Source organism: Pteropus medius, unplaced genomic scaffold (genome assembly GCF_902729225.1).
Source record: "Pteropus medius unplaced genomic scaffold, Ma_sr-lr_union100, whole genome shotgun sequence".
Classification (NCBI taxonomy): domain Eukaryota; kingdom Metazoa; phylum Chordata; class Mammalia; order Chiroptera; family Pteropodidae; genus Pteropus; species Pteropus medius.
Window position 1 is genome coordinate 24,253,418 of NW_024340696.1, and position 16,025 is coordinate 24,269,442.

A 16,025-nucleotide genomic window follows, 5' to 3' on the forward strand; every position below is an offset into this window, starting at 1 on the left:
TTTCTGCTTCGATCTCTACAGTTTTATACAATTTTTCACCAGATATGCCCTGGTCCAAATCTTGGCTAGAATATTCATCTTCCCCCATTTACTCCCATCAAAATTTTGCATGTTTTTCAAGGTCCAGTTTAAAATCCACCTCCTCTTTTAAATTTCCCTTGATTATAGCAGCCGGAAGCAAGCTCTTCATCTCTTAAACTACTAAAGAACCATGTAATACTGTAATTACTATTTTATAGAAACATTTATTATCTCCCTTGCTAGACTGAATTAAGAACCTCTTAGAGAAAGGATATATGTCTCTATCTCCAAAACGACTATTATTAAACATATATACTAGTCACTATTTAAAACTTATTCTTCACAATAATTTTATGAGGTTGGTGTCCTTATCTCTATCTTACAGATAAAGAAACCAAAGCTCAAGGATGTTAAAAATGTGCCCAAAGTCACACAATTGTTAAGTAGCCAAACAAACTTTTTCTAACATGTTTACGAAACATGAGATTTGTGGAATGAACCCTGGCAGAGAAAGGTTCTCAGGTCGAAAAGTTTGGAAGATTAATGAAGTTAAATCACTATTTTTACCAAAAGGTTTCTCAAAGCCTTTAATAACCTGCTGATAAACTTTATGAATATCCAACACAGCATATGTTATATTTCCCAAATGCATCTGGAAATAAAATCCTTTTCTTAAGGACTATGAGCCTTATAGCACTAGCGTTCCTAACATGAAACTCATTTCAGGAAATGTGGGAACATATTCTATTGTCTTTGAACAAGCCATGGCACATAGTAGGACCTCAACACACATTTCTTGAAGAAGAAAAATTACTCCTCATACTAAAGTAACATACTTTAGTATATAGTGTAACTCTACCTACTAAATTAAATAAGGTAATTTCATTCCTCTTATAGCAGAAGGTCTCAAGTATAATAATTACTTCATTAAACAGTACTCAAATTTAAAAATTAATTTTCATTAGACAAAGTAAAAAGATTAAGAGAAATTTCTACCTGTGCTTTTATGATATGCATGAATCTTGACATCAACTCAGGACATTCAAGGAGGAAGTGAAAGTGGTCAAATATAATTTTGGGATTTCTAAAAGAAAAATATATTTTGTTTAAATGGAAAAGAAGGATGAGTAGCATTAAGTGATTCACACAGGTAGATTTACATATATAAATACTGAAACAGAAGAGTTAACACATATTCATCCATACCTACTATACTTGCACTTGTCATTGAGCATTTTTTAAATAGTTTAACAGAGGTAACATTTTTTCTGTTGAGATAAGAACAAGTAAAGAAGGAAAAGACTGAAGGGCATTCCATGAATCCAAGAAAGCCTTACCTGTTAACAAAGCATTTTAAGACTTCATCGTGTTTGCAGACAAATTCAATGAAACGAGGTGAAGTCATTCTGGGGGTGGGGGTAAAAAATAATCAAAACATATACACGAAAGTTGATGATACAACATATTTGATAACTATGTATTGAACTGGACTGGCTTCTAGACAAAAAAATTGGGGATTTGGATTGTCTTTTTAAGTTTAAGAAATTGAGGCACGCCTAGTCAATCTATAAAATGAAAAAATTTATAGAACTTTTCATTAACAGATGATATGAACAAGTGACTTCTCAAAAACCTTGAAATGTTAAGCATCTCTATATATTTCAAATACATAATGTATTTGTATCCTATACAAAGTAGAAGTCACCATTCTACATGTTAATAACTTATACAATGCTTAAAACTCAAATATTTTGGACTAACTCTAGATCAGTACATTAAGTATCCTAAAACAAGATCAAATAGAACCTAAAATCAACAAATTACTATTTGTTGTCCTGAAATTACAAAAAAGTCACAGCGTTTCTTTGTCTACCACAGAAGGAAATAATAAGCATGTAGTGTAAGCTTTGACAGGCAGTTAGGTTTTCTCTTTTTTGTAACACAAGCGCCTGACTTAAGTTTTGGTTGCCAAGGTTCTACTTCAAAGAGGCATATACTTCAAAGATGGCTATCTTTAATAAACACATTGCCAGCCACACAACTAGATAAAGAGCCAGACCACCTCCCTCCACAGAGGCCTTTTTGTTTTAAAGATCTTGGTTGATTTTGATAACTGACCAGTTGGCCCACTTGTTTTTTCTCTTCTCACACTTTAAATTCTCACTTATGTTTTAAATTCACCAATAAAGAGTGAGCCCCAGAAATACTAGGTCCCCCACCCTGACTCCCCAAAAATGAGAACTTCTCCAGGCCCATATGCACACCCACTTGTGAGCTAGCTCTTGCGGGCACACGCTCTCACTCTTGCTCTCTCCCTGAGACCTTGCTGTGTGGTCCCAGGTGTGCCATGTAATTTCCAGACCTTGTAAGTAATAAACCTTTTTTCTTTTTTTTCAAAGTTTCCTGATGGTTATTGCTGAAAGGCGCCTTGGAATCATAATAAGAACCACAAGGGCTGGTCCAGCCACAAGATTGGTTATTGATAGGCTGAGACCTGCACACAAAACAAAGCAGAAACCCTCTTACCCTGGAGGCATCTGACAAGAACAGCACATGTAAAAAGCTTGAATGACAGCACTTAGCCGGTTAGCTGTCATAGAAATAACATCCTGACAGTCTGCACTGGCTTCCTGTTTCCCTCCTAGAGCATCTGGTTTAGATTCCCTGGTGCCAGTGGATAGATTTTCATAGCTCCCAGGTCCTGGAGGTTCAAATGGAGGAATGGAAGTACCATCTTGATCTTGGCCTTTTTGTTTTAGTAAAATAGAAGTGATATCCGTTGAGTCCTTTTTGTTTTTCATCAGTTCTGTAGCTATTAAAACTAGCCATTCATCTAATGAGTGCCAAAGCAATTCGAGAGGCTAAGAGAAAAAGAAAAGCGTTTTTTAAACATCATTCTGAAACTACAGGGCAAAAACCAGACAAATATTATAAAAGAGAAAATTTACTGTAGATACTTCTATTTTCCCAAGTTAATGTAACATCAATGCCTATAGGTAAATAATAAAAACATATGTCATATAAATAACAATTTCTTCATTTGTAGCAAAAATTTAATTTGCATTTATTTACTCCTTGGGATAGAAAGGGAAAACTAAAACTACAAAACATGTACAAGCAATCTTTCTTCTTTTAAAAATTTTAATAAAATATTTAGTTTTAAAAGCATTATTACATATATATAATCCCCCAATCTTTACTGTATTAATGTGTCAACAATTTTAATTATGTCTTTTTTCAGTTAAAAAAGATAATTCCTAAAGACCTTAATAGTTTACTATGCTCTTTACATCTAATTCCTAGAATTTTGAAAATTTATAACAAGAAATTTTTAAATGACATATTTATATATACATATACACATCTGCATATTTATCTGCTTACACATACACACACACACAATTCATCTCTAAAAAACAGTAACCATCAAATACTGACTAGCAAATTCTTAATTCCAAGTAAAGATTAACAGCTTAAAAAAGAAATGGTGGAAAGTAAATTGTTTCTTTGGAGAACAAAAAAATGTCTTTTGTAAATTAACAGCAAATAAAATTTTATTTTTTAAATATTATGTTATCACAAATGCTACAATAGGACTAAATATTAGAGAAGACAGAATACATACATCCTCTGTAATAATTAGTAGTTTTTAACACAAGTGGAAATATAAATGCCCAACTACTGTTAAAAGACCTGCTACCAGGAATCCAATGTACAGCAACATGACTATAGTTATCAATACTGTATCACATAATTGAAAGTTGCTATGAGTAAAGCTTTAATGTTCTCACTATAACAACAAAATGGTAATTATGGGAGATGAAGGATGGATGCACTACCTAACCTGTGATAAACATTTAGCAATATCTATGTGTTTCAAATCATCACATTGTGTACCTTAAACTTATATAATATTATACGTAAATTAAAGCTCAGTAAAGCTGAGGGAAAAGAACCCGCTAAACATTTTTTATTCCAAATAATGGTTAACAATGTGTGTGTTTAGGGGGTGGGGGGAAGAGCAGGGAGGTAATGATTAAATGGTCCTTCATTCCTACAGTACTTTAAATATTCCTATAGAGAATGATAAATTTTCTACAACTGAATGTAAAAGTTAATCTTACTTTTTGATTCTTATGTGATCACAGAATGGTATAAACTAGGCCATGAATTTGAGAAAGACCGCCCTTCCAATACTTCAACTAAAAGAAATAATCTTACTTTTAAAGACCACTACACAAAGGTTACCATATTTGGAAGCTTAGAAAATGGTTAAATAACCTGTTCAGCCAGAAAATTCTTTCCAATTATTATCTAAAAAACCGCTCTGCTATATCTTCAGCCTTTCTTCAAGCTTCCAGAAAATTCTTTCCAATTATTATTGAAAAAATCCCTCTGCTACATCTTCAGCCTTTCTTCAAGCTTCTAGAACATTCTCTTTCCGAGAATATTTGATTTACTGAATTTGCAAACAATTAAATCATCCCTAAGTCTTCACTGAATCATTAAACCAGAAAATGGAAAACAAAATTTACAAACACATTCGCCATCAACACAAACCTAATTCACTCATTCAATAAGTATTTAGTTAGTACTACTACTAGGTAAACAGGTAAGCAAAGGGAGAAACTAATTATACACTTTCTGAGGTTGAAATTAGCATCCCGCTGCCCCACAAGAGGGCTTTTCCATGATTAGGCACAGACAGCAGTTGGAAGATTCAGGGTCCCTGAGCTGCTTAAAGGGCAAAAGAACCAGTTGCCATAAACACTGACATGATACCATCACTGAAAATGTCTTAATTCTAATCATGATCCAAGTTTGGGTCTACAGTTTCTCTTCATGAGCAAAACATTCAACCTGCCGTAAATGATGAAAAAGAACTTATGTCAGCAAAAAATATTTAGCTTTACATCAGAAAATGAACTTCCAAAACGGAAAGAACAGGTGGTGGTGATGTAAAACTGCTTGAAACAAAAGGAAAAAGGAGTAATTGGCCTCTGAATGAGAAGGGCTAAAACCAAGAAACTCAACACACTGGATGGAGAGGAGCCTAAGGCAGGAAATGGTATGTGCTGCTCACGCACATGAGTGCACTGAACCTGAATTTACAACAATCCTACTTTCATAGACTTACTACGTGCAAATATTAAAGGCAAATTTTGATAAATTCAGATAATTTAAAAATAGGTCTGTGTAAAAATGACAGTAACAATGAAGATACTGAAAAGCTAGTTTTCAAAATTCTTTGTTGTGTAGCAAAAAATTAGAATGAGGGGAAAAAAGAGAAATGGTAAGTCATCTTAGGCCTTTCTTTTCTATTTCTTTCTTCATTCACATGCACTAAAACTAAATCCCATCCTTAAAGTATTTTGCCTAGAGAGTGGTCCCTATGAAGATATATTCAGAAAAGTAATTGTTCAACATCAGAAAGAAAACTGTGACTACAACTTTAATTTTTAACTGTGATAGCAGCCACAGACAAGGATTAAATTTTAAAAATTAAAAGAAATTATTGCAAACCATATCTATGATGCTTTCTACATTCTTAAATAATGATAAAAACATTAGATAAGATACAGAGCACTGTACATATCAACTGTTACTGAAAAATGAGTCAATGACTATGGCAAATATTAGTGGTTTCTTGGCAGTGTGAAAATATTGCTTCATTTCATATTACTGAGTGATCGTCACCACAAAATTATATTCTACTTATAGAAACAATAACAATCATATACGATTTTCAAAACATTTTAAGTTATATTTCAATGCTATAATACATAATCTCAAACTTGATGAACAATTAAAATTTTTTCAAGATCCATGTTCCACGGTAAGATACAAATTTGACAAGAAAGCATTACTAACTTAAGTTCATTAATAGCAATTTGAAATCCTGTTAGTCTGTTCTCAACTTGATAATGTCAAATGCTACAATCCAAAAGGTAAGATCTTACAGTTACAAGTTTCTCAAGCTTTCCTGGCTTCCAAATTTTCCAAATTATACTTCTATGAAACTGTTAACAGTCAAAGCTTACTGTTTACAAAAAAAGCCTAAATTGTCTTCTCCATGTTCATCCTGCTCTGACTGCCAGAACTACATCCTCCTTCAGATGCTCCAAAGTTCCCATGGCGCTAGATAAAAATTTCTTAACACTGAAAAAATGGCTAGGTGGTAAGATTTAATTTAAAAGACTTCTAAGATAAATTATAAAACTAGTAACAGGATGTTAAATAATTTCACCTACTAAAAACACATGGCCTATAAACCCACTCATTTTAATGGAAAACCCATTAGTTAATCTTAATAGTGTGACATATTCCAATTAATGAAATGGAAAGTGGGGATCAATTGCTACTTGGATAAAATGTAGTAAAAATTAAAATGGTATTTCCAGTCTAACATTATAGCAACTCAGCATATGTTTAAGATTTTTATAACTTGAATCATCCCACAATGAAGAGAATACTTTATAATACATAGATGACAATGTAAGTTCTATTTTATCCTTCTAAGACTTTTTATACACAGATGACGATGTAATTTCTATTTTCATCTTTACAAAATTTTTATTTTTATTCATATATATCATTGAAACATGGAGTCTGGATTCCATAAAAGAAAAGTTAAAAAAACAAAACAAAACAAAACAAAACAAAAAACAGTGCTATTCTCTTCTACTCAGTTATATCTATACTGGGTGGGTAGAAAACTAACATTTAAATCAAGCATTAAGGGTGGATAGAGAGGCTGGCTACTTAGCACATACTTATTTTCTGATATAATCAGCAAATAGATGGCAAACTCAAATTTTACCAAACAAAAAAGAAATCAGACAATAGTGAATACAAATAATAGACCATAACTATACCTGATTTAACCTTTCTATCTATCATTATAGATGAGTTGAAAGAATGAGAAGAATATCAAATCAGGGGTAGAGTCAGTAACTTAACAGCATGAGCCATGCCAGAACACATAAATATCACATAACATGAATATTGAGGAAAACTCACTTAAAACAGCACTTGACAAAACACCGGATCAACAGTTGAGAAGTTTACAAATAGTAAGTTAACACTCTCAATTAGAGGTCAAGGAAGTAGTGTGTGAAAAACCAAAATGTGAATTACAAGAAGATGCATAACTTCCTTCTTCCAGGAGGTGGCACAACAGGGGAAGGAAAAAAAAGGGGGAGACAACAGCTGAAAACTCTATTTTATACTGATTTTTTTTAAAAAAAGAGCAAAGCAGACAAACAGATGCACAGATACTTATACATACTTTCTTAAAAAAACTATACTTGTTTACTAGTATTAAAGAATCTACTAGTGTCAAATGTTTACAAACCATTTATCTGTGTCTGCCAAAACTTTTCCAGGTAAAAACCATTTAGCATAGCTCATTAATTTATTTGCAACTTTTTATAGACAGTAAAGTTCTCAATCACAACTAGTTTTGGAGGAAGTGGCACATAAAAGCAGTTATATCACTTTTTGGATAGATAATCTTTTATACTCAAAAGACTTAAGAAATATATAACTTGTTATGAAATTGAAAGCAAATTTTATACTATGAAAATCTCTTAAGATAAAATACCTTTAAAAAAATAACATGAAAATCTTATTAAATTACACATCTGTCCAAAATCTGAGTTATTTGAAAATTCAATGCCATAAAAGAGCATTAACAGTAGCAATTACAGCCAGTTCATTTTGTTTACTTCATAAAATTATAATTTAATATCGTTAGCAACACTACCTTAGGCTTTATATGGAATCATTCTTCCAAGGATTCCATCCATAAATGTGCTTGTATGGAAGAAGCAACTGAAGCAATACAAAGTATTTTAAGAAAATATGTATCTCAATTGATTCTTCCTTGAAGTGATCCCAGGAATTAACTGTTGGTAAACCAAGTAACTAAAAGTAACCCTATTTTAAAAACATGTACATGGACACACAAAGAACACATACATGATAACAAAATCTAAATAAAAACTGAATATTTTCTTTCCTTCTGAATAAGAAATATTTTTTTAAAAAGCATCATGGCTACATATTGCCATATTAAAAACCTATAATCCGATTTAAAAAGTAGATTTAATTAAACATTAAATACCTTTACCCTTAGAATAAAACACTAATGTAATTAAAATTTTACTTGTAAGAAAAATATAAAAGCTCACCAAGTAAGACTTGCTGCTGATTAGACAGAGATGAAAGGAGATAGGTGTGCCTAACTTAAAAAGTGATATGGGTATGAACCAAACTTACGTTCTGTGTATGAGGTTTCTGATTAATGAATGCATGCTTTGTCAAATTCATCTCTTTTACGTCTATCTTCCTAACAACGTCATATACTTTTCTGACCTTGAACACCTGGCTTCTTGGAGTTTTATTCCCGTTGTAGCCCATATCGATTCCATTACTGGGAGAGGATGGACCAATTCGAAAGACATGACAAAATATCCTCACAATCCTTAAAAGACTCTTCATTTGAGCGTCATAATTACTAGACAGGCTAAAAATAAAAATTAAAATATGAACAGATTAGATAGAATAAAACAAATTACATCTTAAAATATTTTAAAACATTTTCATCAACTGACCATTTGTTTCATAATATAAAGAGTAAAATTCTTTTCCTATCATGACAGAAGATGGAATGTTTTGTTTAACAGGAAGTTGCCAAATATATATTATTTGGATTCCCTATGAATAAATTGTTAATTTTTAAGCCAATAGAATATAACCAATGATCAAAACATAAAATATGAAGAAAATCACCACTGTCGAACAGTTGGTTTCTTGAGACACCAACTTCAAGGCAATCTCCAACTTTCACTTCCAAGAGTATATTCCTAAATTAAACTGATTCTTTAGAACTGAGAACAAACATTTCACAGAGAAGCAACATAGAAATGTTGGCCTTATGTTCTCAGGCCAACCCACAACTCAATTGTAGATCCTGAACGCTCTACTATTCTATCTCTAACCCCATTTCCCCTCCCTACCCCAGCATAATAATCAACAGTTCACATATAGAACATTTACAAATTGAATAATCTTAAAGTTACTATCTCTATCAGGGTGGTTCTCTATATAATGGGTTGTCTTATGACTCTATATAAATATAGGAAATATATCCCACTATGGAAGAAAAAGAAGATTCAAATCCAATTAACACTAAACCATATTGAATATAATAGAAATCTTTGACCAATCGCAAAGCCCTTCAGAATCCCATAGTGCTTGGGGATTGATTGTTCATCATTATGAATATCAACCATTACTCTTCCATGAAGAAACTGAAGAAGACAGGCTAAATTTGTATCGAATCTAATGTTAGATCTTTTTTAAAAAAAATTGTTGTTGTTCAACAGGTGGTTTTATTTTGAAATCTCTAACATCAATTATCTTATATTAAAATAGCTATTGCATGAACTTTTGGACAGAATGGTATAATTGTCTTTGTACAAATTTAATTATCAAAGCTTATCTAATCTTACCCTAAGTGTATTTTACCCAGTTCAGTAAAATCTTCCTCTAAGACATTTTTAGCTATCTCTTAGCATTAAAAAAATAATAAGAATTAGTAATTAGTGAAAATAGCAAATGCCTACTTCTAAGTATTTCAGTTTGATAATATCAAATTAGAGGGTATTTTGTATCCTGGTGACATGTGAACCAAAATTTCCTGACATTTTCACTTCAATATTCACATTGTTTTCTCATTCTAAGAATTATTAAATTGTTAAAAATAGCCAATAAAATGAGTTATCAGTTATAAATATTAGTAAAACACAATAGCTATTGACTGGGACAACTACAGCACATTAGCAAATCTTTTTCTTTGTTTCAGAAACTATGAATCGAATGTGTACAGAATCATTAGTTTAGCTTGTACTGATTTTTACATGTTTGTCTTTACAAACTGTTTCTAATTCAGTATCATAAGATTCATGAGACTGACAATATGGAAAGGTAGTTTGGTTGAAACTATTTTCTTCTTTTACTGTGTTGCAGCTCTTAGAAAAGCTAACTACAATGATTCTCAAATTCTTCTCCATGAGAAAGGTGTGATTTGATTTTCCTCTACAAAATTACCATATATATAAATATTTGTTTTAAGTTCCTGATCAGACTTAAGTAGTATTATCTTGCACAATGGAATTCGATATATTATCATCGTATTAACATAATTTAATGATTTTATATTACTTTACCCAGTTTTAACTTCTTCCAAGCTGACTGGTCTAAAAAACATCATTTCTCATTTTCCAACCAGTGAAATATCTTTCATATTATGTAAAAGATTATGAAATCCAAACTTCATAATATTCTTCCCCAGTTGATAATAAAATAATTTCTTCCCAAGACGCCAGATCTCAATATAAAAGTTTACAAATGAGTTTCCTAATTCAAACTCCTATCAATGTACCTACTACTTTTGGTTTATATGGGAATTATACTTCTATTCAGTTTCTTACTTGGCAAATAGCTGTAATTTGTTCATTTGTACACTAATCACAAAAAAACACAACATCATGTGCAAAAGGGCCCTCAGTAAATGTTATCTTTAGCAAATATTCCTAGAATTGGTTAGACAAAAGACTTCATTTTTCCAAAAGTCTTCTAAACACCACCTCAACTGTCACTAATATACATTTGAATCAGTCATTTTCTTAATTAAAATTTCTATTAAAGTAGCCAAAATTAGATCGCATTGTAGATTAAGAAACAAATGATTCACAAATGAAAAAAAAAAAAAGACAATCTGCAAAATTAATTAGTGGGTGAAATGATTTGTATTTGAAATCCTTTTAGGAATCTTGGTAGCTGTGAGATAACAGAAAATACATCTACTAGGTTTCTGTCCCCAGTTCCTGGCACCAATCTTCTAAAACCTTTATAATTTCCTATGTGATAAGAGCACTAGGACCATTTTTCATTCTAATATTTGGTCTTTGATGCCAGTTCTTCACACAGAATTCCTAAACAACTTGACACTGCCTGGGTGATAGCAATGTCTTGTTCTATGAGGTGACTCTTGGTGGACTCCTGGATGGAGTTGGTCATCGGGAAGACCAAGCCATGATTAGCAGCTTGAAATTTTCTGCCCCAACCCCCAATCTCCAGAGAGGAGAGGGGCTGGAAATGAAGTTAATGATCAACATGCCTATGCGATGAAGCCTCCATTAAAAGCCAAAAACTATGGGGTTCAGGGAACTTCCAGGTTGGTAAACACAACCATGTACCACGAGGGTGATGCACCCCAACTCCGTGGGGACAGCTCCTGTACCAGGGACCCTCCCCCACAGACCTCACCCTGTGTATCTCTTTATCTGACTGTTCATCTGTATCCTTTATCATATCCTTTAATAAACCAGTAAGCATGAATGTTTCCCTGAGTTCTGCGAGCTGTTCCAGGAAATAATCGAATCCAAAGAGGAAGGAGGTCATTAGAACCTCCAATCTATAGTCAAGTCGGTCAGAAGTTATGGGTAACCTGGGGATCTACGACTTGCTATTGACATCTGAAGGTAGGGGTGGGAGCAGTCCTGTGGGTTCGGACACTATCTCCAAAGGAAGACAGAAATAAAGGGCTAACCTAATGAATTTGAAAATGTAGTGATTTATAGAAACAGCACAGAGTTTGAAGGAATAAAGTCCAGTTGCAACTAACAGAGGTAAGAGAAGACCATGACCTATTCTTAAGACTGTCAATGTATTAAGAAGTGAAAAGAAAACAAAGGGGAGAGCATCCAAATTAAAAGTGGGCCAAATTTGTAAGCCACAAAATAACAAAGTAGCCATTTCTAAATGGCTGTTTACTCCTAATTGGGGTAGCTAACTACATGCAAAGAAGTGTAGCTGCAGGAAAATTTAATATACTTAAATGCAAACATTATAAAGGCATTAACTGCACAGATTTAGTGATTAGCCATTAAAACTAAAGAATCTTTTGGAAAGAATAAAGAACTGAAATGACAGAACATTTCAGGGATAAAACTCTATAAGGAATGATGAGAGGCTGAAAAGTAGCTTATACCGTTTTATAATTAGTGGTCAAGATTCCTAAACTACTTCCTTGATTCTTCTTTATGCACATTATACTTACATGACTAGTCTAAACAGTCATTTTATAAAATTCTAGACATGTATGCTCAAACCCATTTAAATAAATCTCTAGTTTTAGTCTCTTCAGAGAGATTAAAGTCTCTTCAGTAAAAGTTGACTGCCCTGGTCCTTTAAAACAAAACAATGATGTGTCAGCAAATTTACAGAACATCTTACCACTAACAAAAAGGGATCCAACAAAATAAACTATTCCCAGAAAAGCCTAAAAGGAGATAAAGCTGACAGACACTGCTACCTACTGATGTGTTTATGTTTTGAAACACTTACCTAAGCAGTTTATGACCATTTGTTGTGGCTACTTCAGCAAGGCTTGTTAAAATCTTTAGGTACTGGCTTTCACTTTGCTGAGACAAATGTTCTAAGACTTGCCGTAACTAAATTTTTTATAAATAAAAAAAAGTGGTTATATAATAATCCATTATATTTTATCAAGAAATTAAAAAACTATTAGTTTAATAAATATCCTAAAGCTTATTAGCTGAAGTTAAACCCTTTCTAGTTATTTTGCCTTGCATAACTAATAGAGATGACGTAAAATCTTTGTTCAAAATCACCCAGTAAGGAATCAATAAAAAACAAATAGAATAAAAATCACCAAGTTTATTTACAAAAATTTAAATCTAAAATTTGAGAGAAATTTAAACTCTGCAATTTTTTAAAGAGTAAAGCTAATCTAAATACAGAGCTCAGTTAAGTACTGATTACCAATCTTAACATGACATTCCTCCATAGAGTCTTTTCCTCTACCTATGGGGAATATCCTAATTCTCTTAAGGAGACCAAAGACCCATAGGACAGAAGATTCATAAGGTCGAATTTAACAGAAAATTAATTAATTATTATATAATTCATACTTATCCTAAGCAAATTCATATATTATTGTAAACATTTAAGTATTTATAAGAAAATTATGAAGCACATTTGTAAACTACCATATATGCTAAGCATGAATAAAGTTCGTTCGTTTACAAGCTACTAGCACAATTACATTACCATGTTTTCTCGGAGATCTTCATTCTGTGTCATTTGAATAATAGTCTGGAAAAGCCTAGGGTGATACTGAATTAATACTTCACAGGTCTCTCCATATCCACCCTAAAATAGATAGATAGATAGACAGATAAATAGATAGATAGATAGATAGATAGATAGATAGATAGATAGATAGATAGATAGATAAAGTGATTTAAAATTACAGGTTTAAAAACAAAGTTCCTGAAGAAAAACTTGTACATCCCACAGGTTAGGAGCTTAGTCCCACAAGAGTGTCCGCACTTCAGAAGTCAAGCACAAATCCAGGCCACTCATACATTTGACTAATCAGCTATAAGTCAGGAGTTCCCACAACTCCCTTAAGTTTGATAATTTACTAGAAGAGTTCACAGAACTCAAACACTTTTCTATTACCTGTTCATTATAAAGGATGCACCTCAGGAACAGCCAAATGGAAGATTCATAGGGCAAGGTATGTAGGAAGGGGCATAGAGCTTCCAAGCCCTCTCTGCGCTTACCACCTTCCCAGCCCTTTGACACGTTCATCAACCCCAGAAACTCTCTGAGAAGTCAACTGTTTAGGGTTTTTAGGGAATTTCCATTACATAGGCATAACGGATTAAATTATTGGTCATTGGTGACTGAACTCAAGCTCCAGCCCCTCTCTGCTTCCTGGGAGTAGGGGAAGAGGTTGGTTGCTTTCTAATCACATGGTTGGCTCCTCTGGCAACCAGCTTCCATCCTGAAGCTATCTAGGGACATTCAGCCACCAGTCTGTCATTAATATACAAAATGACATATTATCTAGAAATGCCAAATGTCTTAGAAGCTCTTGTGTCAGAAACTGAGAGAGAGACCAACATGTATTTCTTATTGCACAGTTCCTTTTAAAGATCATATTCTTTTCAGAATAAAAATCTTTGTACCCGTCCTCTCATTTGAGAAAAAAGTGGTTTTACCAGTCTCAATGTCTATTATAAGGTAAGGGGCTAAGAATGTATAACAACAACATACCTGTACACATAAATCCAGAGGGGTTACTCCATTTTTGTCTGGCAGATATTTGGCTCCTCGTAATAAAAGAATCTGTGCTGTGTCTCTCTGACCATGACTGTACAGAAATGGAACCAAGTTAAAAACATAATCGTTTCAATTTAAAGTCTTTCTCTATGAATTATGAACGATTAATATGAATCAACAGAGGATTAAAATTTTTATAAAACTCAGAGTTGGGTCTGGTTAGTACTTGGATGGGAGACCACCTAGGAAGACAAGATGTAAAAAATAAAAAATATGGGATTGTAAGCTGACAGGGTTCTTGCAATCTGTGAGGTCAACCAAAGGTTGCCCCATCTAAAGAAAAAAAAAATGTCTAAAATTTTTTAAAAGCTGAGAGGAAGATATGAACTACATCCTCAACAATCAGGAAAACTTTTAAGTCATACTTTCTCTGTGCAGATAAGAAACTGATGTATTAAATCTTAGAAGTGATCTTGGTACACATTACCTACAACAAATCATAATATTTGGGGATAAGGAGCTGTTACTCAGGCTTATGCTTTTTTTCTTCCAATCACTTTCTTCTCAGCTCTAACCTACCGCCTTCCTACCACACACATCCAAAAGAACCTCGATACTCAAAATAAGAGTACATTTTATGATACTTTTATACTTGGTAAAAAATAAAAAGGAAAGAAAGAGAAAGAAATATTAAAGTAAAGGAATGGGAGAGAGGCGGGAGTTAATTAGCCAAAAATATTGTCACGCTTCCAAACTTCATTTTATCAACCCAGGCAGCTTCTGCTAACAGATATTCAATCTGATCTAGAATGGACAACTCTTATCCATATGCTCCATTCTCTGTAAGTACTCTCTTTCTAGTAGGAGTAAAATTAGTAACTACCACTTTTTCAGCTAGGAGGAAGTTACTTTGGATGTAGCAACTACTAGACGCCAGGTCTTGTTATTCAATGAGCTAATCTGATCCTAGATACAGGCGACAAAATATAAACTTACAATCCAGAGACATTAAAGTTTAAAGCTAATTTTATGAAATACCCAAGAAAGCCATATAGTTTGAATGAGTATCTGATTAAAAAATTTTATTCTGTAAGTAAGAAAAGCTACTAACTCAAGCACAGGTGAAACTAGAACTGGTCTTCTAGACCAGTTCTTCTTCCACAATACCATTACCTAAAATGGTTCATCATTTTACAAAGAGAAAGACTACACAGATTTCTCTGAAACTTAAGGAAAAAACAAACTATTCTTATCTACAAAATGATACTGCATAAAGTTTAACTTATAACCAATTGGAACTTAACATTAAAAAAATAGGATCGTATTATAATCTGGTGGCAAATAATAAGTTATATCACTCTCTTGTTACTTTATTGTAATACTGATTTCTTTCTTTAATATAAAGATCAATAGGCCAAAACTAACTTAAGAACAATAGATAATTTACTCAAGAGCAGAAAATCAAGAAACCAAGTTATTTAATATTCATGTGTCCAATCTTTCCAATTAACTATATGCATATGCTAGTTCTGTATATTTTGCTACTATACATAGCAATGTTTTATACATTTTTCAAACACGTAATTATAGTGATTCATTCATTCGAAAACATTTACTAAGATTTAAGCACAAAGCACCATACTACACAATGAATATAAAGTGGTGAATAAAATAAACAAAATTTTTGCTTTCATCGAGCTTTTGGTCTAGTAAAAGAGACACATTCTACACAAGTAAATAAACAATTACAAAATACAAAATACTATAAAGGAAATGATTCTAATCCTGTGATTGATAATTTGGGGAAAGGCCCACTTAGATTAGTCAGAAATTGCCTTCTTAAA

At 32.7% G+C, this 16,025-nt stretch overlaps 1 protein-coding gene across 12 annotated transcripts in view; it reads right to left on the reverse strand.

Annotated features, from left to right (window-relative positions):
- The window catches only part of HACE1 (HECT domain and ankyrin repeat containing E3 ubiquitin protein ligase 1), a 78,050-nt gene that overhangs the window by 30,351 nt on the left and 31,674 nt on the right, over positions 1–16,025 (reverse strand). For 8 of the 12 annotated variants that reach the window (XM_039869454.1, XM_039869466.1, XM_039869431.1 and 5 more), the window contains 7 exons: positions 14,176–14,272; positions 13,162–13,263; positions 12,436–12,542; positions 8,302–8,548; positions 2,548–2,882; positions 1,359–1,427; positions 1,018–1,105 (listed from right to left, as the gene is read on the reverse strand). In XM_039869454.1, coding sequence (XP_039725388.1) covers positions 1,018–1,105; positions 1,359–1,427; positions 2,548–2,882; positions 8,302–8,548; positions 12,436–12,542; positions 13,162–13,263; positions 14,176–14,272 — 1,045 coding nt within the window. The remainder of the gene's footprint in view (positions 1–1,017; positions 1,106–1,358; positions 1,428–2,547; positions 2,883–8,301; positions 8,549–12,435; positions 12,543–13,161; positions 13,264–14,175; positions 14,273–16,025) is intronic. The other 4 variants (XM_039869446.1, XM_039869500.1, XM_039869480.1 and 1 more) reach the window with 1 other exon arrangement.